The following is a 25402-nucleotide window of genomic DNA, read 5'->3' as shown; positions in this document are numbered from 1 at the left end:
GGGGGCGGTGTCTGCCAAAGTTGCCTTCTGGTAGATAATTATTCTGTTTTTATATTCACCTACTAGTCCTACGCAGCGAAGCGAAGTGAAGTGAAATAGGTCGTATACAACATTGTACAACGGTGTACTCGACTCATCCCACTCAGGAAAGAAATCAAAGCAACGCTGTAAATGCCCCATCATTGCGCGACTCGTCTAGCAATGGACTCGGATGGAAAAAGGCCATGCATGGCATATCATACCTACCTTATCCCTGCTCGTACGACCTGGGGTGAAACTCCCGTCGTTTCCATGACTACCTACAGTACTTTGGCCAGCGAGTACTCGCATGATAGGTTACCTACACAGCTAATAAGCGTAAGAAAGCACGAAGTGCAAGTCATCTTCACTACGCCGCCTGGAGTTCGAGAATGTAGAAAACTTTTTTTCTTTTTTTTTTGAACAATCAATTTCATTAACACCACTTCATAAGCATCGAAGTTCGAGAGCACACAGTGTCTGCGCGAAACTGAACTGTTTAACTGAGTTGCAGCAAATTCAACACCTCGGCCAGGCCAGCAACAATCATCATACATCAAGCTTCAAGCTGAAGCAAACAACTCAAAGTCGGTCGTAAAGTCAAACATTCCTTGCATACCCGCACAACCTGATCTGATCCGAACAACAATGACATCACAAACAAACTCCAGCAAAACCGAATACTCGTACCATTGTAGGCCTTCAACATTGCAATCGAACAACACATTTGTCTTCCCACGAATCATACCGTGCAAAGGGTGTAACCAACCCGTAGGACATGGACATCTTCATAACCCGTCACGACATGACAGATGACACGCCATCATCTGGAAGCAACACCCCATCAATCAAACCTCTCTAACCCCCTTTGGTGCATCAAGAAGCTCCGTCAACTCCTTGGCTGCTTCGCGGTCCTCTTCAATCATTTCAATGGCGGCCTCGACATCACCCGCTGTGGCGCTGGCGTACATGTTTAGTCGTGACATCTCATTGTCGTCCCCAAGACCGTACCCCATCGCCTTGAGAGTCTTGGTACATTGATCAGCCGCCAAAGTAGAGGTCGGTGGTGGGACCGCAGATGCGTCATGACGGCCTGTTGGACGAGTGTAGGGGGCTGGTGTGATTATTGGGATCAAGCCTGCTTTTGGATGGGCATGGCTTGGTGCGAGGTGAGGAAACGATGGGCCACTAGAATCAAGGCTAAGTTTCTTATCGCTTGCTCCGCCATGGGCCGTCGCCTCGGACTGCAGAGGGTGGGCTGGGCCGGCGACAGCTGACGCAGACCCAAAAGATTGGACAGAGGTCATTGGGGACATCATTTTCGGCCTGGCTGGACGGCTGACAGGGGCAGGTCGAGGGCGCATATGATGGAGATGAGGGTATGGTGCGGCAACGTGGCGGTACCGCGCAGTCATCAGAGGGGCCCAAGCCATGGATGGTGGCAGGTAGTCTGCTTGTTTTTTGGAACTCATATCGGATTGAAGGTGGCCAGCAAGTTGTGACTCTGCTGAGCTCATACCACGAGAAGTCGCCCAGTTGCGTCCGCGGCTGGTGGGCCGGTCACGAGAAGTACCATCTTCATCATGGGACGTAAGTGAGGCAAGAGGGTCGAAGGGCCCATTCAATCTTGCAGCAGGATTCGTTCCGCTCACGGTATGGTATCTTCGTGGAAGATGCAATGATGGGACTGAATGGTAGCCGGCACCTGAAGAACCACGTTGGAACAAGCCTCCTGATCCCTCTCCCTGGGTCGATGTAGCAGACTTCTCGGGACTGTTGTCGGGTAACTTTGGATAGGATGGGTTGGATGCAGCAGGGCTGGGGTGCAAGTCCTCGGTCTTCTGTTCGGGCCAGGCACCAGGGACCCATTTGGACCGCAATCCAGTAGACTTCTCCTTGACACCAGTCTGGACTTGCGGACCGTCGACAGTAGTGTCTCCCGATCCTACGTCGTCCTCAACAGATGGTGCCTTGTATACATCCGTCTTCTTTGGCTTGGGTGCAGTATCCGTCGAGCGACAGCTCAAGTAAGAGCGAGGGGGCCACTCTCTGAGATGAGGCGTGGAAGCATGTTTAGTCATGTTGATTCGGGTCTGTTGCTCAAACTGTCCGATAGTAGGGTAACGTGTCAGGGTTGTTGCGGTGTTGGTGACAACGTGTCCGACTGGAGGGGGATGCGTGGGCTTGTTCAGACCAGCGACACTCTTAGCCTTGCGAACCGACAGCAGCGGAGGGTATCTGGCGGAGAAATCAGGCTCAGACGGGTCTTGGTCGAGGATGGACGATCTGGGAGGAGGAGAAACCGAGGCCTTGTTCTGAACAGCCTGTGTCGCCGGCCTCGGAGGGGGATTATGTTGCAATACATCTGCAGGCGAGTACTTGTTGGTGGCCGAGCGAGCGTAATCCTTGTGGTTGAAACATTTCCAGCCATTCTGGTCAGCGTAGTAGAAGAGGTCTGAGTCGTCCTCTAGTTTCTCTGCCTCGGACCAGGGCGTTCCGACAAAGGTGACCTTCTTTGCGTTGGTTTCTGGCTGCTTCATAATCAAGGGAGGAAGGCAAAATGCTGATGATTCAGATTGCACCGGCTGCGAAGGAGACGGGTCTGTCTGGGTGGCCGTGCCAGTCTTCTGCTCTTGTAGTTCGCGGTCAACGGCAGATAAGAACTGCAGGCCAAGTTCACCGACACTCGATAAGATGCCCTTGAACCCGGTCAACACGTCTTCCACCGGACTGGCTTCGCCCCCTGCCTTCTTCTCAGCAACTTTTCGCAGTCCTTGTGCGGTAGCCTCGAGGAAGTCTGCAACAGGGCCCAGGTTCGAGCCAAGGCTGCTGAAAACATCAAAGAGGATGTTGTCTAGTTCACTTGAGGACGCTTCTTCAACGGATGGGAAAGACTTGGCCGGCTCGGGGGTGACGTTCGAGCCCTGTTGAGACTGTGCAGACTGTTCAGACGGTGCAGAGGAGGTGTCGACCACGGCTGAACCATCGATCTGCTTAACAGAGCTCGTATCGGAAAGATCACTCTTAGAAGCACCGTGTTCAGACGCAGACGCAGACTTTGGCTCGGCTGCCCCAGGTAGACTGCTAACGTGCTCACCGCCACTGTGCACACCCAAATCTCGTCTCTTCATCTTCTTCGTTGTTTCGGCCTCATGTTTCTTCCAAACAGCCACACTCTTATGCCCACGCCGAATATCAAAGATATGCATCATGCTATCTCCATCATCCGCTGTAGCCCTAGCCGGCAATAGCGCCTCAGGAACACGGAAAGTCGAATTCTTCGCAGGTTCATCCAACCGTTGTTCCAACTCAAGCCCACTTCCCACCGTGACAATCTCGCCATCATCATCGTCAAGGTAAATCAAGGCAACTTCAGGCCAAGACTTGACCGCTTGATCGTATTGACCCGCAGTGATCTGAACGACGGCCGGCGAAGTGTGAGGTCCGTTTAGGGAACGGATGCCAAATGCTGGTAGCACCGGCATCGGCGAGCTGGAATCGGAATTGGCCATGACGACAAGCGGATGGATAGGACCAGCCTGCAGTGATGGTTCAAGAACTCGAAAGAGGTTCTCGCAATTGCATGGGACTCGGAGTTGAAATGCCTTGCAACGACAAAAAGGCTTGCAGAACGAGATCGAGACTCGAGAAGACCTTGAAGCAAAAGACAAGGCAAGGCTGAAGTGAAAGAGTAAGAGTCGAGTGTCGCAGTGCCAGTGCCAGGCAGCAGTTCAGTTGGGTGCACTGCAGTGGCACTGCAAGTAAGTTGCCTGCGGACGCTAACCCCGCATTTCGCGTAGCATCCACCGCACCGCAGTTTAGTCTGTTTACAAACGTAATTAAAGTTCAACTTCACTGGCAGCTCAACTTCAAGTCGTGCCAGTCACTGTGTTCAACTCGCCCACACTGCAAAAGGTTATCGATAAGCGATCGCACTAATAATAGCGGACCACTACTGGTAGTACCGCAGGCACTGGCACTGGCACTGACAGTTGTCGTCCTGGTACAATTCCAACAATTACTACTAGGAAGTAATCCTAGTCCAACCTGATACACCGGCTCTGACTGAAATCAGTGCAACACTACCAGTATAAGAGAGTTTTGACTGCGGTATTCAATCAAATCAAATTGCAAGGCTCCTCCACAAGGCTCACTACTACTAGTACAGTGGTATTCATCCAAAACTCATCTGGCTCATGAAAAACAGTGCCGCCGGCCATCCCTGGCTCTTGATATTACAACTTGGTGCCCACAGGCAAGACCAACCCTCCTCTCCTGCGAATCCGATACAATCCTTCTCAGTCCCTTCTCCTTTCGTCGATATATTACAATATAGTGCAAGTTGGATGGGGTAATAAAACAATCAAGGCAATTCTGACAGCCGATGTGTCCGATCAAATCAGCAACAGCTCGCCTGAGCTGCTCTTTCGTGTATGCGCGTCGTTCCGGTCGTCGAAATCTGAGGCGGTGCTGCTAGATGATGCAATCATTCCACGACGTAGATGATGATAGATGGAACTGCGGCCTCACTTCTTCCTCGCAAATCTCTTGTTGAGCAATGCGAGGACCTTTGAGACGTCGAATTGCACATATTCCAGGTCGAGATCTTCCTGGCCGTCCTTTTGCATCTCCAACAGGTCGTCCAACTTCAAATCCAACTCGAGCAGACCACGCGCGCGCCCTGCATGTGTTGTTAGCTTGAGATAAGCCACTGCAAACTGATTCACGGCACTCACCTTTATAATGCAGGCTGATGACAAAAGTGCCCGCCAGAGGGCTCCGGAACATGAAATAAATGTTGCCCCTTCGGTTTTCCGGAACATTGCTTCGTGTGATGACACCATCCTTCTCCAGCTGGGCGTGGGTGAATTTATATGGTCCCAACTCCCGGACTTTCTCCGCTTTACCTCGTCTCGCTCCCTCGGACTGACTCCGGACATTGTGCAAGTAGTTCTTGTAAGTGTCGAGTTGCGAGAGGAGATACGCGTTGTGATCACGGATCGTTTTGTACACGTCTTCCAACTTGGCCGTCTCCTCGAGCACCTTTTCCTTCAAAGAGCCCAGATGGGCGAGTTCCTGCTCCACCTCATCACGAAGGACGGCGTAATCGTCACCAGGATCGACCACCCCCATCTCTGCAAGTTGCGTAAGGAGTTCCATGCAACGGATACCCTTGCGGACCATGACAGCGTCATTCTTCAGAGTACCCGCCGCCTCGGCGATGCGATCAAGACGCAGCGGTCGTCGCATGACGGCGGCGTTTTGAGGCAGACTTCGCATGATTTGCACAAACGTGCTTTTCGCTTCCATGAAATAGATCTCTTCCTGAGTGATGTCCAGGGCATGGGTTAGATCATCGAACGAGGCCTCCCATCTGCTGAACAGGGGAAGAGTAATGGCTCTGTTCTCCTTCCGCGGCAGTTGAGGAGGGGCTGGTCCTAGTTCTTGAAGCAGAATACCGAGGTGTGAGGAAGGGTCCTTGGCCAGTTCGGCACTATGCTTCTCTAGCAGAGCGTGAGTGGCATAGACCTCGTTCAAGCTGATCTGCAACTCGAGATCACGTTTGGACAATGCGACATAGTTGTCCATCTCCAAACTCTCATAGAAATCTTGCACCTCGCAGAGGTCAAGCAAAAACTTGTTGCACCGGTCCTTGTTACGGTGAATAAAGGGCTGCAACTTGGCCATGTATGGCTCTTTTGCGTAGGACGGCTTGTTGGCCAGATTCTGGAGCATTTTAGCGATGTATGTCAGCGTCCGTTTCGGTTTCTCGTCCGGGACTCGTTCGATCAGCATGTAAGACTTGGGGGTGACAATTGCAGGATTGATGAAGCGTAAAAAGAAGAATCCACCAATCAGAGTACAGATCGCCTGGTCCTGGGCTTCAGGATACTTGCGCCGGGAGAGGTTTCGGATCTGTTTGCAGATCCAGCGAATTCCATACGGGGTGTCCTCCAAGCATTCGATGATCGCGGACAGAAATCCCTCGGCGATTTCGGTCAGCATATTCAGCCGTGGTGCAATGATGGCTTGAACTTGGGCATTCTCTGCGGCAAACTCGGCGGTCACCGACCGTGGCAAGTCTTCTGGAAGAGAACCGGTATCTTCTTCGATCTGCTTCACCATCGCTTCGTAGACCTTGAGGGGATTGATTTCGAGGTCTACATTGTTTAGTTCTGTCAGGGAATTGATCTTCTCTGCCAAAACCTCTTTGAGGAAACTTTGGCCCGGGCCGCGTCGGGTATAGGTGGTCATCATCCGTGAAACCGGCGTGTTCTGACGGAGCAACGACGAATACTCCGGGGTTGTCTCAAATTGGTGCGTCAGGACGGACTGGAACATGGTCAAGAGAAGATGTTCTTCCCGACTTTCGTACTGATTTCCATAGATGGTGAACATGACGGTCTGCAGGAGGGAATCTATTTCGGCCATCGTGACCAAGCGGCACAAATGCGCAATGTGCCGAGGCTCCGATTGCAGCATGAAAAGCAGGTTGCCGTACTTCTGCGTCTTTTCGTCGTTGGGAAACGAACCTTCCTGCAGTTCAGCTGCATCGTCCAAATGACTGGCTACTTCGTTTTGCTGCTCACAACGTTAGCGGACAAATCAAGTCATTTTCGAGAAGTGGAACCCCACCTCTTCCAAAGCCATCCGGTTTTGAATCAACAGAGCAATCCTGGAGTCCAAATATCGAACGTCCTTCTCGAGGACAAAGTTCTTCTTCGACTGATTGGAAATCTTGGCCTTGAGATCTCTGAGGGTGCGTTGTGCCCGGGCAAGATCGTCGCTGATTTCCAGATCCTTATCTTTTGCGCTCATGCTAGCATACAAAGCCGTCATACTGACGCGCTTACTCTGGCGCAAGGACCGGGCGCCATCATGGCTTGAGAAGGTGTTCTGGCGAGTCATCGGTTCGAAAGAGGAATTGGTCGAGGTCGAGCCTCGCGAGGCCGGTTGCAGCAGGGTTGCGACAGACATTTCGCTGGTCTTGCTGCGGCTCGCCTTGGAACGATCCTTTGCGCTGGAGACGCGTCTGGGGACTTCGGAGCGGATTGTAGAACTCATCTACTCTTAATCACCCTGGTTTGTTTGCCGAATCAAGGCACGTTATGTATTGTTGCAGCCTCCGGGGTTGGGCAACGATTGAAGTTGGACGTGTTTCAGAATGGGCCGCAGGTCATCGGGTGCAGGACGCACAAGGGCTTCCCTTCCGGAGGCAAGCAGACTAACTTTCCAGCTGGAATGCAGGAGATAATTTCCAGGATGGCCTGTACGTATGGCACGGGAGCGCAGGCCAATGCGACCAGCGCGGTTCAAGTCCGCGATGTGTTCTTTTCTCTTTTCCTCGCAAAGCGGCCTCGATAACAAAAAGTAGCAGACACTCCTCCCACCCAATAACACGGATATTTCCTTTTGATAAACGGCTCACGCGGGACTGGACACACTTTTCCCAGAAGAACTGGCGGGGTGATAGGTGTGCACTCGGGATTTGCCCGCCGCGCGACTTTGCTGTACAGGCGGTTAGGGACTTGGTGCGGATTGGTTAGAAGTATCGGCGAAAGAGAGCAGCTGGCAAAGGTAAGGACGACAAGAGGGACGACGCAAATCGAACAGAGGAGTGAAGCCGACGTCGAATATGAGGCAGGAGGTCCGAGAGTCAGGAACCACGAACTTCGATCGAGCGAATGAGGAGGAACACGGCGACCGTGTACTGCGCAATGGTGGGTGGTGTAATGATAGGGAAGATCTAGGAGGAATGGGGTGCGAGACGCCCTGCTCAGGCTGTCGCTCGGACACTGCCTGGGATAGCCACAGCAGTGGACAAGGGTTGTTCAACGGCCATCTGGCGTCGACGGACACGGACGAGGAGGAGACTGAGGGAGAGGTTGATTCGGAACCAGGGGATAGGGGAAGAATTGACAATGGAGGTTCGGTGGGTTTGGGTTAGTGGCCGTGAGCGCAGCCGTAGCCGCAGCCGTAGCCGTAGTTCGAGTTTTGGGTGTGGATGGAGGGTGGAGGATGGAGACGGCGGGCGATTGATGGTGGTGTGGTTCGCTTGGTGCCAGCAGCAATGATGATAGGAGGAGCACAGGAGGACCGTGGGTGATGGTGTACTACTGGTAGAGAACCTCTGGCTTGACCTTCGGTGTGAGTGGACACGCCACGCTGTTCAGCTCGAATTGAAGCGGGCGAGGGGCGAGGGACAAGGTGTACGGGGGGGTGTCAGTGCCTGGAAATGTCAAGTTGGCGGATGCTGTAGCTCGGTTTCAGGGGTAAAAAGCCCCCACCATCCTGCGCCAAACACCCGCTAGCACGGCAGAACTCCTACGCACGGGCAGCAAAATGCAGGCACTTCTTCTGCTCCTGACTTCCTCCAACCATCTTCCTGTCGCTACATACCAGTACTCCACCTCCATGATCCATCAACACCTCAAGTCATATTGTAGATAATGAAAAAGAGGATATGATGAATGATGATGAGTCGCATCGTGGCCTTTCCAGCTGGCACTAGCATTCCGCCAAATGCCATGCTGCCGGGGTAAATCAAATCATCAGTATTGAATGCATACTAGGTAGTAGAGAGCACATGAAATGGATGGGCAGCCTAAGTGCACGCCTCCTCCATCATGATGAACGATCGACTTGGGCTGTTCAAGTTTCCCTATACAAAGACCCGTCCCGCGGACACTACTACTGCCCCTGCAAATCGATGCGCCTCCCACCCTCATCCTACCCGTATCCGCCTCAAAAGCATACAGCATTACCAAATAAATATATCTCTGCATTCAAATTGTGGCATTATTGCAGGGATGGAAACTATCTTGGTCTGCCTCCATGGATCTCGAACCCGGACAATCTGCGCATTCCAGCCTGACCGGCAGGTATGCAAGCCGTCCACTCTCCTCAAAATGTGAAGGCAATGTCCTTGCTCTGGGAACATGTACGTAAATAAAACAGTCCAGGTGACCTGTGCCCGAACGTCTAGCGAACATGGTGCATTGCGAAGTGACGACGAGGCTTGATCATCATACCGCACAATTCGTTGAGATCCTTCACGACGGCAGCGGTGGATGGGATCATCATCTACCTTCAGTTGCGACGGATATCACTTCCCTGATATGTTCATGGTCAGTAGGTACAACGTACAGTAAAGTATCATCAGGGAGGACACCGCCGAGTCATTGCAATCATTCTACAAGCCCACAGAAAGAAACATGCGCAGGCTGCACCCTACTGAGGTAAGAATAGGCCACAAATAGCCTCCGTCTCAGATGACTCCGGGCCAGGCTATGCGTCCAATTCAAGTTGTTGATCGGCCAGGATGCTGTTTCAGGATACCCCCCGGCTCACTACTACTACAGTAACGACTACGTTGTAGGGATGAGGTGAGACAAGCTTCCAAACAGCTGCTTTTGCAAGGGTTACCTTAACCGTAGTTTCGCTCGCGATCACCCGCTTGTTTCCACTAACTGGAGGGTTGCCATCATGGTTGTTTCCATTCCATCTATTCCGAGTCGTGCTGTTTCTGTGCTAAAAAGAAAGCGGAATTGCTCTCCGAGGTCCCTCGTTCCATATCCTCATCCGAAACAGGATTACAAGTGGCGGCCAGCATCCGTTTTCAGGCAGATGGGGAAATTCGAGATAAGAAGACTCCAATTGAGTCATCCTCGCCTATTCCGATATCCACTGCTGACTCTGAAGACAGGAGAAGGAGAGAGTTGAGGTCGGTTTTTGACCCATGCCAGTGGTGCCCATGGGCGTTCCGGACGGTCGATGCACAGGGGCGGAGATTTGATGGGATGGTTTCAAGTTGGCCAGCTGAGACGAACTGTGTAGGACAAACTGGAGGACCAGCATAGGGGGATCTCGCCGAAGGACTTCTCGGCATGAAAAGTACATAGGGTGTTACTTGGCCGTCACCAAGGTGGGTGTTAGAAGGGTGCCGGTCTGTCAGGGACGCGGACGGCAATAGAACCAAGCCACCGGTGTGACAATGCCTGTCATCAATGGCAGCGGGCGTCTCGGCTCCTGGTACTCCATGAGATAAAATATCAATAAAAGATATCGTTCAGCACCCAGATGATACGTCAACTCCAGTTGTCGCAAAAGCGAGGATATCGCCACAACAAGGCTCATACAACCACGGCCACGCCTGGAGATCACACCCGCACTCAAGGCAACGAGAAGCGTCACTAATCCCCTGTATTTGAGTAGACTCAGTTTTTTTGGTACTCGATATGTGATAGCATTCCGAAATTGCTTGCGCTCGTTGACACATGAAATAGCACTGCTATTAGCACTTCCTTCTCATCCGGACATCTAGCAGTCCCCCTCAGCAAGCCGCATTCCATGTCGGGGCGTTCATCTCGGCAGAATCAATCAAGCTTGTTCCGCAAATTGTCATACTTGCTCTCCGGGTACTCGAGGCAGTTCTTGGATTCGTCCAACCGACCGAGTCCACCGGAATGAGTCACAAAGGTCTCGAGGAGGCTGCCGCCGCCGATGGGTTTGTCACCACTGGACTCCCAAAACATGCCTCCACCGAGGCCATAATCCCGAGCAAATGATGCCTTCTGGGCTACCATGGCAGGGGTGTCGTAACTGATCATGGTCTTGGAAGGCAGCGAGTAGCTCCAACTGGCTCCAATTTCCCGATCATGGTACTCTGAGCTCTCCGGCTTAGGCAGGGCCTTGTAGTCCCAAACCCCTTGTTCCCAACTTCCCTCACCGGTTCCGCTGAAAGGATGTCCAGGCCCTTCGGTGGACGTAAAGGCTCGGCCGTACAGAGGCATTCCAAGCACGATCTTGGAAGGGTGCACACCGTGCCGCGTATAGTGTTCTAGGGCGGCTATGGTGCTGAACGGCGTGGACTCAGGGTGAGCTCCTGACGGGAACAAATTCGCCTGATGTCCTGCGCGTTGGTCCCATGAACCGGCATAGTCGTACGCCATAAGATTCCAGAAGTCCAGCAAGCGATCCATTGCTGCAATGTCCAGTTTCTCAAAGTTGGACGGTCCAGCAGGACAAGCCACGGTCAGATAGAACCGTGTATGAGATCGTTTAGCGGCCGCGGCATCTAGAGCCTTTCTCGTCTCGTGCAGCAGCTTGACAAAGTCTTGGGCCTCTCCGTGGGTTTTCGGATACTCCCAGTCGATGTCGAGGCCGTCAAACCCGAGGTCTTCTACTAGTCTGACGGCGCTCTCTGCAAAGCGTTTCCGGCCGCTCTCGGTGCTGGCAGGCTGTGCAAAGTTGGAAGAGTAGGTCCAGCCACCGATGCTCAGCAGGACCTTCAATTTGCGATTTCGTTTCTTCTGAAGGAACAACTGTTTCACGCACCCGTAGACATTGGTCCCTTGATCGTTCCAGCTGTCGCCTTCGTAGTGTTTGTCGGTATCTGACCAGCTGTCGGTGAGATACACCTCCCCGCTTTCCGGTCTGACATTGGCAAAAGCATATAGGACGTGCGTGAGGTACTCGGCAGGGAGATCCTGAGGGTGATGGTTTCGACCATAAGGGGCCCAGTTGACGTAGTACACTACGGATCGGACACCGTGGCCGCCACCCATCGTGAGTGGTATTTCTTCGAGGCCGAGTTGAGGAATGAACTGGGTCAGTGAAGGTGAGGGTTGCAAGAGTAGAACCAGGAACAGAATTACAACAAGGAGGAGCATGCCAGGGCATGGACAACGAGGGTGAAGGGAGGTTTAATACTTGGATTGAACCATGGCCATGGCCGGAGTCCAAGTCGTCCAGTTTGGAGGCTGAGTGCAGTGACTGGAAATGCTTGCGTATCTCAGCTGTTGTCTCACCTGGCAGTGACCAAGATGTACGTACTGTCACGCTTGCACGCACGAGTGGCAGTGATACAGTATAGGCATTCAAGTTCAAGTGGTTCAACTTCCAGTTGGTGGTGACGGAGCAATGTGGCTGATGAGAGGCGGTGCATGCTGTTCTTCGGTGGCTGCGGTTCGCTCGCTACACCCCGCGCTAGTACTGGCAGGTACGTCACGTGAAGGCCGGTCAATGATTTATCCGAAGCAGCCTCGGCATCAACATGGCATCATTTGACAGAACTACGAGTAGAAGTGCCAGTCGAGATGCCATCAACATCATCCTTTGTTGCTATACTAGTAGATTAAGATACCAAGTTCAATCCTCTTCGAACCGTCTAGCCCATTTTGCCCTACCAGGCCATACCATCACCATGCCTCTGGAAGTCCTCTTTTTCGGCGCCGGGGCCATTGGGGCGTTCTACGCCAGCCGCATCGCGGTCAACCCGGACACCAACGTATCTGTAGTATGTCGGTCCAACTACTCCGCGGTGAAAAGCAACGGGTTTCACATCACATCGCCCCAATACGGCGATTACCAGTGGACGCCAACTCGGACATTTGACTCGGCCGAATCTGCACGCCAGAGCGGCGTGCGGTGGGACTACGTGGTGGTAAGCACGAAAGCGCTGCCCAACATATCCGACGACTCGAAGCTGGTCGATGGCCTAGTCAGCCCGGGAACGGCGGTGGTTTTGATTCAAAACGGTCTAGGCGTTGAGCACCCGTATGCTCGGCGGTTTCCCAGTTCGAGCATTCTGAGTGCCGTGACCATTGCCTCTGCCGCACAGCCGAGTCACGGCCAGATCAAACATAACCGATGGACGCGGATCAACATCGGACCATTCTTTCTAGAAGGAGAAAAATCAAGCTCCCTTGAAGAGGCGACGCGACAAAATCTTCGCTTTGTCGACCTCCTGATCAAAGGCGGGATCAAGGACGCCATCGCCGACACCCACGAGAAGCTGCAACTGGTGCGTTGGCACAAGATTGCCATCAACGCCGCCTTCAACCCGTCCGCCGTGCTTTCCGGAGGCACTGGTAACCAGGCAATGGCATCCGACCCGGAACTATACGTTCATCTGAAAGGTGTTATGGACGAGGTTCTCACCACGGCTCCAAAGGTCGTGGGAACGCCGTTTCCGGATTCGTTTGCCTCGTCCGAACAAATCCTCAGGTCGACCTTGAGGAACAAAAGCGGCAGCAAGCCCAGTATGCTCCTTGATTGGGAGAGTGGGAAGCCAATGGAGGTAGAGGTCATTCTCGGCAATCCCATCCGCCTGGCCAGAGACAAAGGGTTTGAAATGCTTCGAATGCAGAGTCTGTATGCCTTGATTCGGATGATGGAGAAGAATCGAGAAAATCAGAAGGCTAAGCTTTGATTGTTGTCAATCATTACAAGCTGCAGAGGTGTGGAAGGTGAAACTACCACCGCCAGCCTTGCATGCTCCGGAGACGTGAACACAATCTCCTCATCATCACTCCAACCGTTGTTGCCGATGGTGCAGAAGCAGATTCTCGGAGGCCCGAACATACCTTGCCTGGATGTCTACTCCACCACAACCGAAAATAACGAACAGAGGATCCTATCACCTGGTCGTCAGTGTCACACTGTACGAAGCCTTTCTGAGAAGGACCAATAACCTCAATCAATACTTTTTCGGAATGACACATAAAGAACAAACTGAGCCGAGCTAAACGGAGGCTTTTTGTACATGGCGATCTTCTGGATACTTCAAAAGGGGGCCATGGGGCCACCACCAGCTGCCGGAACAAAAGACCTTTTATCATTTCGGGTATATGGCGGCCTCTCCTGCAGCAAAATGCTAGCTGTATGTTGAGACATCCGTCACTTACTCAGAGAACCCTAACCCTATCCCGCACCAAGACCAAATTCACCACCTTTGAATGCAGTGGCCTCCTCGACATCTCGAAATAGGGGACATGGGGACACCACCAGCTGCCGGAACAAAAGACCTTTTTATTATTTCAAGTATACGGCGGCCTCTCCAGCAGCAAAATTCTCTCCGTCACCAAGTTCAAATGTTCAAATTCACTACCTTACCTTTGTATCCAGCGGCCTCCTGGATACTTTAAAATGGGGCTGTGGGGCCACCACCAGCTGCCGCAACAAAAGACCTTTTTATTATTTCGAGTACATGGCGGCCTCCTCCCACCTATCCAGCAGCCAGCTATGGTTCTCGACTTACCTGCTCAGGTCAGGCAGGCCTTCTATGGTCTACAACTACTCTGATCTGGTGTGGTGATCCCGCCCCGTCCTACCTAGCATCCTGCCCACGCCGCCGATATCAGATCGAATCCCACCAGTCACTTAGCTATTCAGCCAGCTTAGCCTGCTGCAGTCAAAGCGCGTGCGCGTCCGTTGGTGCGACTCGACTCGGCTCGAGGACAAAACCCGAGCAAATAACCGAGCAAAGGAGTGGGATTGTACCAAATGAATACCTTATGAGATTGGATGTCTAGGTTGTCTGGGGGTCAGGGTACTGTATCTGGGTGTCCGCGCGGTCTTCAGACTATTGTATCTGTGCTGGTTGGTCATGGGCGACACACGGCATCACATACCGCACGAAAGATACGATTACGCTTACATCAACATACTCGCACTGGCGGACGTACAAGCACCTAGGTACCGTAGGTGGTCTCGCCAGCTAGTGCCGTTGTCTATCCTAGGTACTGTACCTATATCTACTATCTAGGTTCGATCCATCCCTGTAGCCGTTGACTAGGACCACAACCACGATTTGAATACAATAATAATGTGAATACAACGAGAAGACTGTATTGCCTTTGCCAAACACTCACTTTCTCCATTCTATTTTATTGAGCATGATACATTTGACCGTCCCAAACCCCAGTCACCCGAGTACCCCCGGGTGGGGATGATTGAAAGATCACCACCATCCACAGCAGTACATCACGATGCAACAGATGCCTTTTTTCTAGACGTCGAAACCGACACCCACGAACTCGCCACCAAAGTCGCAGAAACCACCCACGCAGGCACCCAAACACACAACACACCAACCGGCACGCCCCAGCTTCCCCAGACATTCCATCCAAAAGCCAACTGTTGCAACCAATTCTGCAACACTTCGGTCGCGGCCACGAGTGCAGATGCAAATGCATAAGACTCATTACTCTCTGGTGCGTGTCCCAATTCCAATCCCAATGACAATCCCCAACCGCCAAACCAGTCCACAGGCCTCCTTGCAGTTGCCGTCACCATCGCAGCCACAAACGCCAACGCCATCGGACTCAAGACGACAAGACGCACGTACTGCAGAATGGCCAACCTCTTGTTATGTGGCGTCCGATCAACAAAGGCAAGTGGCACACATACGACGCCGAGGAACATGCTGAGACTGAAGTTGAGGGTGGCGAGGACTGTCAAAAATAGACCGAGGAGTAACATGCTCAATGACTTGATTAGAATGTATTGTTCATTCTCGTTGTCGTTTTCGGTCGTGGATGATACCACGGCTGTAGATGTTGGGTGACCCGAGGTCGGGTTGCTCTGGTTGTTGTTGGTGGTAGCGGCACCATAGTCGGTGGTACTACCGGTGAATCTGGACAAGGCTGACGCCAGGATGATGGGCAGAATGACGAAAAACAGTGCCAATGCCATGAATGTCGGTAAGAGAAGCTGTGCAGAAAGTGATGTGAGGAGATAGAGTGGAACAACGGATGCGAGATGGACCATGGCGAGCAGGGCGATGGGTAAAGCCAGGTTCCTGTTGTTGATAGGTGTAAGGTCGACTTCGGAGCCAGCCGGATTCCCATCAGCAGCCGCAGCAGGGACAACAGTCGCGGAGCGAGTCTGGTCTTTCGACACTACCCCAGCTATTCTGTCTGCATCTTCGCTTGGTGCCTTCACACCAGTGCCTGCTGCTGCTGCTATTGTTGAGGCCTTTGACCTGCTTGCTCGGTACCCACTCATGACCCAGAGGTAAATTGCCATAATGGTATAAGCCGCCGCAGTAATCATAGCACTAGGGAGGTATGTACCAATGCTGACGAAGCGATTGGACTGCATCAACAAGTAAAAGAAAAAGCTCTGATGCAGCTTCTCCAGCAAATTATTCAGACTGCGACAGAGACTCTCCACAGTCCTGCCAAAAGCCATTTCATCCTGCCACCCCTGCCCAATTGCCGTCAAAGTGATAGCATCGATATGATATGTCATGAAACTGGAATGCGGACCCGTAGCCTGGCCGAGTGCTTGGGACGCCATTCCCCGTACCAGCGTTTGAAGGCGAGATCGATATTGGTTGTGGCTGTCAGGATTGGTGTATGTATGTTGATACTGAATGGAGGTTCCAATGCCCATCTGGCCCGACGCGATCGTGACCGCAGTGTTGAAGAGATCCAAGTTGGGCAAGGCCCCGTTCACCCCGTCGTATGCAATGTGCAGATTCTCGAACCGATGTTCGAACGGATAGTCGATGCAGACGGCCGCCTGGAGCGCTCCGGACTTCAACGACAGATCTTGAACGTTTCGCGGGTCATGTGTTGAATGGTACGCGTCAATCCAGGCCTGTGGTCCGGCGAAACTGTCCGGTGTGACGAGGAAAATGATGTCTTTGGACCAAAGTGACCAACGCTTGAAATATCGCGCGAGAGAGATCAGCAGAGGCACTCCGTTGATGTTCAGTGCGTTGTCGATGTTCTTGAGAGGCGCCAGTAGCACAATCGCTTCGGTCCCATCGCCACGAGGTGCATGGAGGACTGCGTAGACATTCTCGCCCTCGTAGGTCTGTCCGGAGGATGTGTAGGAGTATCGTTGTGTCGCGGTCTTCAAGCCGGCGTTCCGGAACAATTCTTGTATCTTTGCAGTTCTTTTGTCCGATACATCCGGTACGTCGCTGTGTGTGGTCTCATTGATCGAGGCTGGCTCAATAACCGAAGCCAGTTCATGCCGATATGCTCGGAGGACGTTCTGTTCACTTCCCCCAAAGTATGTGTGCACTTGACCTGGTAACAGTGCGTTCTCTGAGATGTATGTCTGCCGGGAGTATTCGTCCAGAGGAAGGAGAAGGAGCCAGACTATACCTCCCAGGATGCAGAGCGCAGACAAGTAGGGAGGTATTCTTAGGAGACGAGGGTCGTCCCTCCGCAGGCCGGAGAAGAAGTTTCCTATAATCTCGGTTAGATACATGCGCGTATAGATTCTTCCTGGGGAGCAGAAATATCAATGTACTCACGGATCAGTCCCATCTTCGCCTCGCTCAGCCGGTTCCAGCTTCACCGCAAGGCTGCCGTCAGCAAGAGTCCCTTGTCCAGCGTGTCGCCGATGTGACGGGATGTGGACAGCGGCCAGATTTATGCCGAAGATTACCCGTCACAGGCTCAGCCTTACGCACCGACATATGTACCACCGTACATACCTACAACTTACTAGTATTCGCACGACGAAGTGCCAAAGGACATCCAAAGGATATCAACGATGTTTTCACGACCCTGGTATAGTATTTGTTGCTGGCCAATCCATGATAAAATAGTATAGTCTACATACAAACACCGCGCTTCCTACAGCACCGGTCGCCCCCCATTTTGTTTTGCGCGACATTAGCCAACTGATAGTAGTGACGCAGACGCCAAACCCCAAGCCAAGAAGATGCGAGATACTGAGTATCACAGCGCACGAATCAAGGCCCGAGCCGCTGCCCACTGCTACCTCCCATCCAGCCCAGACCTATAGGATTGACATGCTCACCGGGCCCGGCCGTCGAACTCGAAGGGAGGACACCGTAGCGCCCATAAGTCTTCTGATCCACCGAGACATAATGGGGCAGTCTGCCCAGAAGATTGAGTTTCCCTTCGATCCAGCGGAGGACTTTTTCCGGAGGAGCAAGAAAACGGATATATCCCAATCCCCCTGCTGAGCGTTAGCTGTAAATCCACGACTTGTATGGTATACAACATACAGAGATAGCCCGTAATACAACCGGATAAATGACCGAGGAACGACGTGTTTGGAATCAAAGCCGATGTGACCACCAATATCACCAGCGGCGAGATCCACGTCGGTATCTGATGGCCGGATATCCTGGTGTGAAAAAGTCAGCCAACCCGTCCATCGGTAACCATTGAGAGAAAAAAGCGCGATACATACTCAAAGTGAGGATTGGCCTTGTACGTCTTGATCGACTCGGATGCCAGAAGAAGGAAGACCCAAATACTAGAACATAGACATGAAGAATCAGTTATTGTTGTCTCTTGTCGCTGTTGCGAGCCATTAAGGTCAATGTCATACCTGGATCCCACCACTGGCGTGTTATCCCGTAGAATCACACCGTCCAGCAACAAATATATACCCGCGGGTATCTGTCCCAGCGCTGCCTCTGATTGTCAGTATTCTATTCCTTCTTTCTTTTCACGGGAACCAAATCCCCCTCTGTCTTCAAACTTACGTCCCATAAACAGCGCCAGGCTATTCAATGTCCCCCATTCGGCCTCGAACCGTTCCAGCAGTGGGATCAGACAAATCGCGTCCATCAACATATGCCAGAACCCATTGTGTATAAAAGCAAAGGTGTTCAGTCGATACAAACTCCCGAACCCTATCTCTTTCGGGGCAAGGGAGCCCCATTGAATCACACTCCATACGGTCTGGAATTCGAGGAGCCAGAAAGCAATAATGGCCAGCAGGACCAGGCGCGTAAATAAGGGTAATCGCAGGAGGTACGACCGGAGGCGGGAGACATTGATGAGTCGTGTCGGTAAGGGTAGGTTCAGGCTGTTGGTGCTGATTCTGGGCGGTGCCATGATTGCGGCTCAGGCTGTCTTTCAGACGCGACGATTCGAATTTCCTGCGATGCCAGGTTTCAACAATACGGCGGACGCAAGGAAAGGTCCGCCCAGTGTAAGAGGGGGTATAAAATCAACCGAGAATCATTAATCGAAGTAGATCATATCATCCCAACGCAGGTATCCTACGCCATGGTGGCTCAATAATATAACTGGAAAGAAAACAAACATTGGTCGAGTGCCCGCTGGCCGCGACTTTTACAAGGAAATGTGGCTCCCAAATTGCGGAGAAATCATCAGCGCCAGCCATCCCCGGGTTGTACCCTACGCCATCCATCGACTCTACATTCCGGATTCCACGATCAGAGTACCTGGAAGAACGCATCGGAAGTAAATCGATAGGAGCGCTATACTAGGAGATGAGAAGTTTGTAATTATTAATGCATTGGTCTATTATGTTGTTTGTTCAGCGCGGCCTCGTCAGCAAACAGCCACGCTGTCACCGCAGGCTTTCTATAATAATAAATGCAGTCCTGGGTATCATCCAGTATAGTAATAGTACGCCATATCTGACGCGACGACGTCTTGGGGTATCGTGCAGAAAGCAATAACTCCATCCCGGCCATGAACTTCCCCAACCAGGGTTTCATCAGAGTCGTCAAAGGGGTATCGCTTGCAAGTTAAGCATAAGAGTCACCTCAGCCAGCCAAGCAGAATGAATGCGAGAATTGAAATGCTGTAGTTTGTGGCATTACTCCTTCCAGTGCCGTTTTTCCTGTTCATTAGAGAATTGTAATCGGTTATGCGACCGGAATGTGAGCGGATTTGAGTTCCTTCCGGGTGGCCCAGCCCTTGAGGGAGAGCACAATGACCTCGTAGGACATGATGAAGGCTGTGAAGCCCATGGTGACGGTGAAAACAAACATGGCCATCAAATCGGCACTTTCCATGTAATGAATCACATCCCTGGTGCTGGCCATGAAAATGAGCCCGCCAGAGATGAGACAAAAAGCCGACACTAATTCTGTCGGTGGACGAGAGGGATAAACTGAGGCGGGAGGCGTGATGTAGTTGAGAATGTATGTGCAGAATCTGGCCACAGCGAAGCCGACCAACATGGTGCCCCATTGTTTGTGAACCATCGTGGACACCATCGAATCCTGGTGATGAGAGGACATCATGACCCCCAGAAGAAGGATGATCAAGGCCGGCATTGGGTTGAGAGATGTCCCGTATTGTTTGGGAGGGGCGCGCAATGCGAGTGCATCGCTAGGATGGACCTCTGTGCGCGCTGGCATGGTATCGACAACAGCATTGAGACATCTTCGGATGCACTTGGATTCAACAAGCATACCGCACTTGACCAAAGTCAGCGACGGCCGAAGAACAATTCAGATGTCTGAGAGAACTTACCAAGCCACCTCCGAAGAACATGACGGAAATGGAGACATGTTCCAGATCCTGCGCAGTCCAAGCACCACCCCAAGCGGCGAGATGCTCGAGGAAGACATTGCTGCTGCCGTAAAGGAAGATGACAAAGGATTCGACGAACTCGGCGGAGGGCACGGCGGCTTTCCATTGGCCCACCTCGCTGCGGGTCGGCTTGACGTTCCAAGCCCACCCCAGATCGGCGAAGCACCCCATCCAACGTCCCAGTGTCAGCAATCCGTACCAGAAGAAGATTCCTCCTTTGATAAAGTGGGCAAGTCCATTGAAGATGTTGTTGCCGCGCTATGTGTGGTCAGTGGAGGTCTTTGTGCTCAGACTGCGCCCTGCTCAGGGGCACAAACGGGTTACTTACGAAGATGCCGGCATATGTAACCCCTCCCGTCACCAATGCGATGAAACCGAGAACCAGAATCGTCCTGTCAATGACCTCGTACGCCACTTCAAAGACCCGCAGAAACTTGGCCGACATCAGATTGGGCACCCGCGTGGACAGATACTTGTCGAGAGCTTTGATCCGCCACCAGCGAGGGCTCCAAGCCCGTCTGGGCACCGCCGGCTCATCGTCCTCGTCTTCTGGATCCGGCTGCGGTTCTGGCTTTTGGTAGTCGTCGAAAGGATTACGTTGATGGGGGTCCAGAGGAGAACCATTACCGCTGTGAAGAGTCGATGACTGCTCGGTTCCTTGACCGCTGTCTCCGGACCAGCGGTGGTCCGTGTAAGGGTAGGTGTCGTGGTGAGCCATGTTATCCACCGACAGAGGCAGGAAAGCTGCTCGCTCCCCTGCCGTGACCGGTGCCTCTGTGATTTTACCTCTTCCAGAGTAAGTGAACAAGAGGCTCATGATGACCTGAGCAGTGACGATCCACGTCGCAATCCAGCCAATTTTGTGGTGAGCATTGTTCTCGTACAGATCTGGAGTATTGATATTGTACACCGTTCCGAACAGGACACCGAGGCCATTGAGTACGAGGAACAGGAATTGAACTGGAAGCGCATATCTCGACCGAGCAACGCTGAAAACGACGCCTGAAATCTGTCAGTCTTCCGCCCACGCCCATATTGACTCTCTCCCCGTTAACTCACCGACTGGCAAGACAAAGAACCAAGCGACCACCATAAGAATGATATGTGCCAGGATCATGTTCCCGTGCTGGCCCAACCCAGCATAGCTGGGTAGATTGTACAAATCATTATCGTCCATGGGCTTCTTCTCCTGAGGTTCGGCCATGTCCATACTACTGTGTTCATCGCCGCCATGGGCCGCTGCCAGCACGGCGAGCTGAAGCAGCACAGCTGCTAGGGTATATCTTGAACGGGACATCCGAGTGGCACGATGTCCCCGAGTATATCAACGATCCTGCTGTTACGCCAGTCGCGCAGCCTCAACAACCCCGACCGTCAATCACCTTAGGACGCCAGGAACGATATTGGGGGGTAGGATGGAGGACGCTCGCGAGAAAACAGTTAATTGAGACGAGGGTCCGGCTCCGGATGCTTTGCGACGGTTGCGACAAGGACGACGAGATTATGAGCAAAAGAAAGAGTCCTGTACAGGTGCACAATGGAGGATACACAGAGAGATCAAGCAAGAAGACAATCGAGAGAAGCGCCAGCTCTCGACGGAGCGGTACAACGACATTAAAAATCAAAGCGGCGGTCGGTCGGTCTGTTACTGTGGTTCGAGTCATTCGGCACCCAGCGACCGTGAGCGCGCGACAGACACACGGACGGATTGGTCAGGCGTGTGGAGGGAAATGGTTCCATACTGACAGGCCGGAGTGTTCGGATGCGCCATGCTGCCTAGTCGATGGTGGTGCATGTGTTTGTCGAGCCCGAGTCTCTGTTATCGCCGGTGCCAGTCCCGCAAGGCGTTGGATAGAGGGACACGGGCGACCAGGGCGGGAGCGAGGAAGACGCGTGATTGGGTCGGACGAAAAGAGGGCCGTCTTGCCAAGTGCGCGTCATAAGTTGCAGGGGCGGTTTGGGTGGGGAGCCGCTGCTAGTATCACCTAAGACGAAGGCAGAAAAAAAGCACTCGAACTAGGTTTGAACATGACGGGCCCTGCGATCGGGGATCAGGCTGCGGCTGGAAGTCTGCGGACCACTGGCAGTGGCACTCGGCTGCCATGGCTGCTAGTCACTTGACTCCAAGGCTGACGGATGATGGTCGGAGTGGATAACTCGGCACCGCTGAGAAAGACCACGACAGAAAGACAGAGAACAGAGAAACAGCTAGCTAAGTTGAAGCTGAACAAATGCAGTGCCCGTCTAAAGGCTTCCATCGCCTGCCATAGGCACCTGGTAGGTACGGATATAGGCATCCCGAAGTCCCATCCGGGCCTTAACCTTACATTGTAGGTCTTAGCTTAGGTAACCATCTGCACGCACTTCAGCTACAAATAATAGTGGGCGTCTGACAAGCTTGACGGACTGGCAGTGGTTATTCAATGCTGACAAACAAACTTCCATTGCAGTGGGTTGGCGTTTATGAGGCGTTAGGCTGCGGTCAGTTAGTAACAGTCGTAGTCTCGCTACCCATGCTACTACTGGCGTCTACTTCAAGTTGCGACCTGCGCGTGCCCACTAGTCCAAGCCAATAATGTGGAATATGTGTGCGTTCGAAGAGTATCCCTGCCACTAGTACTTGCGTACCTCAGATGATATCTATCGTGATACTCTGCATTGGCAAAGTCCTTCTGGGAACTCCCGGATATGCCGCCCACTGGCAGCAGGCGATAAGTGATGTCATGCGCCCGCCGCAAGAACCACTTGCTGCCTCAAGACCTCGCAAAAGATCAAAGTATATTGGAGTCACTATGACCAGCGAGCGATTCGAGATTGTGAAAACAGCGCAATTCGGATAGTTTCCGAGGGCGGACAGTTTACGATGTACTAGTAGTGCGGACAGTTTTCTCCATTATGATTGCAGCCTGTTCCTATTTGGTGGTGTGACCAGAAAGCGAATGGATGTCCTGCGGCTTCCTGTGACAGATCGTCGATCATCGATGATCGGGCGGGCACTGTGCTGGTATAGTTGTAGGTAGCTCCGGCGCTCTTGTTCAAGTTCCTGCTGGACGGGTAACGGCGCTGAAGCCTACTATTAGTATGGGGCAAGAATTATAATTGGGGCAGTGGCGGCCATGCTAACAAAGTGTCACGGCCAGTGCAGTGAGGGTCTCACCGGCATCTTTTGTCAAAGTACAATTGTACTAGTACTGCCAGAAAGTGGTGGCAGTAGTACCGGTTGCTCAGAGCCCGCCCAACGACATGGCAACTAAAAAATGGTAGGTTGTACCTTCAAGTTAGCCACTGCAGAAGCCAACCGTCGGAACCTCCCGCTTCTTTGCTCCAACACTGCACGCTGCATCCTGTCTTTCAGGGACCGGTTCACCGCAATTCTCAACGACAAGGCTACCGATGACCATGAAGGTATGTAAAACGGTATGCAGTGTACATTGAAGTACAGTATACAATGCGCATTCCAATATTGGCACATGCAGCAGCGGCAAGGTATGATCGCGAAGAAATTCGAACTGCCTTCATTCCGAGTCTCTTCCGTAAGTTGTGGTGCTGCTCCATACCAAGCATATGCATCTCGATCTTCCATTCCAGCCACCGACAAGAGTCCGAACAACAGGCATGTACGTGTTTGGACGTGCAGTTCTTATTACTACCACTGTACTACTACTGTACTACTACTACCCTCCGCGGACCCATGAGAAAAATTCTCGGGCGGGTTGGCTTGGTGATGACTAACATGCCGCTTTTTCGGCCGAGTCGTGGGCCGACGACTTTTCGCGAGGTGCCGACACAACCGATTTCGACGACGCGGGGAGTCGCTCTCTACGGGCGTGTCGGACTACACATCGTACAGGGACAGCACATCAGCGTACAAATGTCCGTTCATTCTTCACCGACTTCCACGTTTGATCTATTATGACTACCTTCCTGCCGCTGGTCACAAGGCTCTGCAGTATTGTACAGGGGTGTTCAGCCGGACTTCCCGTTCAAAGTTGACATCCAACCGATTCCATCGTCAGCGCCAGCGCCAGCACCAGCACCAATATTATTGTACTACTCGGATCGATGGTCACGGACCCTCCCGTCACGATCGTCGTTATGCATTGAATAATGCATTAATTGATTGCTAGTGCAGTGCAGCCTGGAACGCTGGGCAGCGGTGCATAAAGTCTTGTGCTACCGCTGTTGACCCCGGATTCCCTCCCCATACTGCCCACCTGCTGTAAGTTGTACAATGTTGTAGTCATGACAAACAACAAGTCAGTCAAATTATGCAGCGCACTGCGCATCTCAGGAATTCAATTTCCTTAGTCAGCTCGAAGGACAAGGACACCCAATCGCGCTGCAGTATGCTATTGCCAGAATCGTAGGAACCGGGGTACTAGTTGTACCGGGTCGTACCCATGTTCCAAAGTAAGTAGAGGTACTTACAGCACATACTAAAGTAATCATGCTACCTGCCTGGCAACCAAGTCACCTTGCCTGTCGTAATCAGCGTTATTAAGGTAAGCAACAGGGCCGAGGACTGCAGCGGCAGGGGGGGGACCAGAAATCCGGGGACTGGGGCCTCCTACTGCACATGTTCTAGTATCGTGCAGACAAAAACCAATGCTATAGTACTACTACTACGAACAGCTACTACAAGTGGTATGCTGACATTTTTCTCCCTGATGTTCAACCTTGGAGGTTCATCTGATCTGTCCTGAGGCCGGCTTTCCGCAAAATACAACCGACAGGGCCGAGGAGCCTACCTAGGTACGAGACCCATGCTCAACCGCTCGTGGCAGAACAACAGTTCGTAATACTAGTATCGAGAAAAGGAAATCGACAACTCGAATCATCATCATATCATTCCTGAATGAACTCCAGTAGTAGCACTACCTCAACCCAAGCCCGTATTTTTGCGCTCAAGGGCACACCTAAAGGTCCATAATCCTCGCAGCTGAGGAATGGAGCAGACATTCACACCGCGGCCGCTTTGCTTTGTGCCTCCTTGAAATTCAATTCATGTTCCGTTGTTAAGCTTGGCTCAATTCGATATCCTGGACACTGGCGAATGATTCATTGCTGTTGCTGTTTGATGTCAAGCTGAGCGTGCCATCCATTGGGCCACTGTCATTGCGACCCGGCGACTTGCACACTACCAGATACACCCTGCACTGCAGTGGGCCATGGCCACAAATAAACTCGAACTCACCAGCCAGCTCCAGCAGCAGCTACACCGATTCCAAGCTTCGCAACGAGTAGAACAACAAGTACGCTTCTTCGTGGTGGCGGAAACGATTTCATCGTCGAAGCTAAGCGGAACCATTTGC

At 52.4% G+C, this 25402-nt stretch overlaps 8 protein-coding genes across 8 annotated transcripts; 2 read left to right on the top strand and 6 right to left on the bottom strand.

The window, feature by feature from the left end:
- Positions 1-866: 866 nt before the first annotated feature.
- Positions 867-3530, bottom strand: HMPREF1120_06671 (uncharacterized protein; the record flags this gene model as incomplete). The annotated part of the gene is made up of 1 exon (XM_009160880.1): positions 867-3530. One exon carries the CDS (start codon positions 3528-3530, stop codon positions 867-869), a length of 2664 nt encoding a protein of 887 aa, XP_009159128.1.
- A 1014-nt stretch (positions 3531-4544) lies between these two features.
- HMPREF1120_06670 (IQ domain-containing protein containing GTPase activating protein) lies at positions 4545-6996 on the bottom strand (the record flags this gene model as incomplete). The annotated part of the gene is made up of 3 exons (XM_009160879.1): positions 4545-4699; positions 4755-6600; positions 6655-6996. 3 exons carry the CDS (start codon positions 6994-6996, stop codon positions 4545-4547), a joined length of 2343 nt encoding a protein of 780 aa, XP_009159127.1.
- Positions 6997-10394: 3398 nt separating this feature from the next.
- On the bottom strand, positions 10395-11585 carry HMPREF1120_06669 (chitinase; the record flags this gene model as incomplete). Its single annotated transcript, XM_009160878.1, has 1 exon — positions 10395-11585. One exon carries the CDS (start codon positions 11583-11585, stop codon positions 10395-10397), a length of 1191 nt encoding a protein of 396 aa, XP_009159126.1.
- Positions 11586-12102: 517 nt separating this feature from the next.
- HMPREF1120_06668 (2-dehydropantoate 2-reductase) lies at positions 12103-13706 on the top strand. The gene has a single exon (XM_009160877.1). The coding sequence runs from the start codon at positions 12224-12226 to the stop codon at positions 13229-13231; it is 1008 nt and encodes a 335-aa protein (XP_009159125.1). The 5' UTR covers positions 12103-12223; the 3' UTR covers positions 13232-13706.
- Positions 13707-14784: 1078 nt separating this feature from the next.
- HMPREF1120_06667 (glycosylphosphatidylinositol transamidase) lies at positions 14785-17025 on the bottom strand (the record flags this gene model as incomplete). The annotated part of the gene is made up of 1 exon (XM_009160876.1): positions 14785-17025. The coding sequence occupies one exon, from the start codon at positions 17023-17025 to the stop codon at positions 14785-14787; it is 2241 nt and encodes a 746-aa protein (XP_009159124.1).
- Positions 17026-17515: 490 nt separating this feature from the next.
- On the bottom strand, positions 17516-18635 carry HMPREF1120_06666 (glycosylphosphatidylinositol transamidase; the record flags this gene model as incomplete). The annotated part of the gene is made up of 5 exons (XM_009160875.1): positions 17516-17745; positions 17795-17916; positions 17983-18048; positions 18124-18205; positions 18281-18635. The coding sequence occupies 5 exons, from the start codon at positions 18633-18635 to the stop codon at positions 17516-17518; spliced, it is 855 nt and encodes a 284-aa protein (XP_009159123.1).
- Positions 18636-19417: 782 nt separating this feature from the next.
- Positions 19418-21387, bottom strand: HMPREF1120_06665 (uncharacterized protein; the record flags this gene model as incomplete). The annotated part of the gene is made up of 4 exons (XM_009160874.1): positions 19418-19975; positions 20031-20348; positions 20419-21092; positions 21150-21387. The coding sequence occupies 4 exons, from the start codon at positions 21385-21387 to the stop codon at positions 19418-19420; spliced, it is 1788 nt and encodes a 595-aa protein (XP_009159122.1).
- Positions 20277-22453, top strand: HMPREF1120_06664 (uncharacterized protein). Its single transcript, XM_009160873.1, has 3 exons — positions 20277-20787; positions 20922-21101; positions 21161-22453. The coding sequence occupies exon 3, from the start codon at positions 21558-21560 to the stop codon at positions 22077-22079; it is 522 nt and encodes a 173-aa protein (XP_009159121.1). The 5' UTR covers positions 20277-20787; positions 20922-21101; positions 21161-21557; the 3' UTR covers positions 22080-22453.
- The last annotated feature ends 2949 nt before the right edge of the window (positions 22454-25402 follow it).

Source organism: Exophiala dermatitidis (genome assembly GCF_000230625.1).
Source record: "Exophiala dermatitidis NIH/UT8656 unplaced genomic scaffold supercont1.5, whole genome shotgun sequence".
In the NCBI taxonomy this organism is placed as follows: domain Eukaryota; kingdom Fungi; phylum Ascomycota; class Eurotiomycetes; order Chaetothyriales; family Herpotrichiellaceae; genus Exophiala; species Exophiala dermatitidis.
This window is presented reverse-complemented; position numbering and strand designations above follow the sequence as displayed.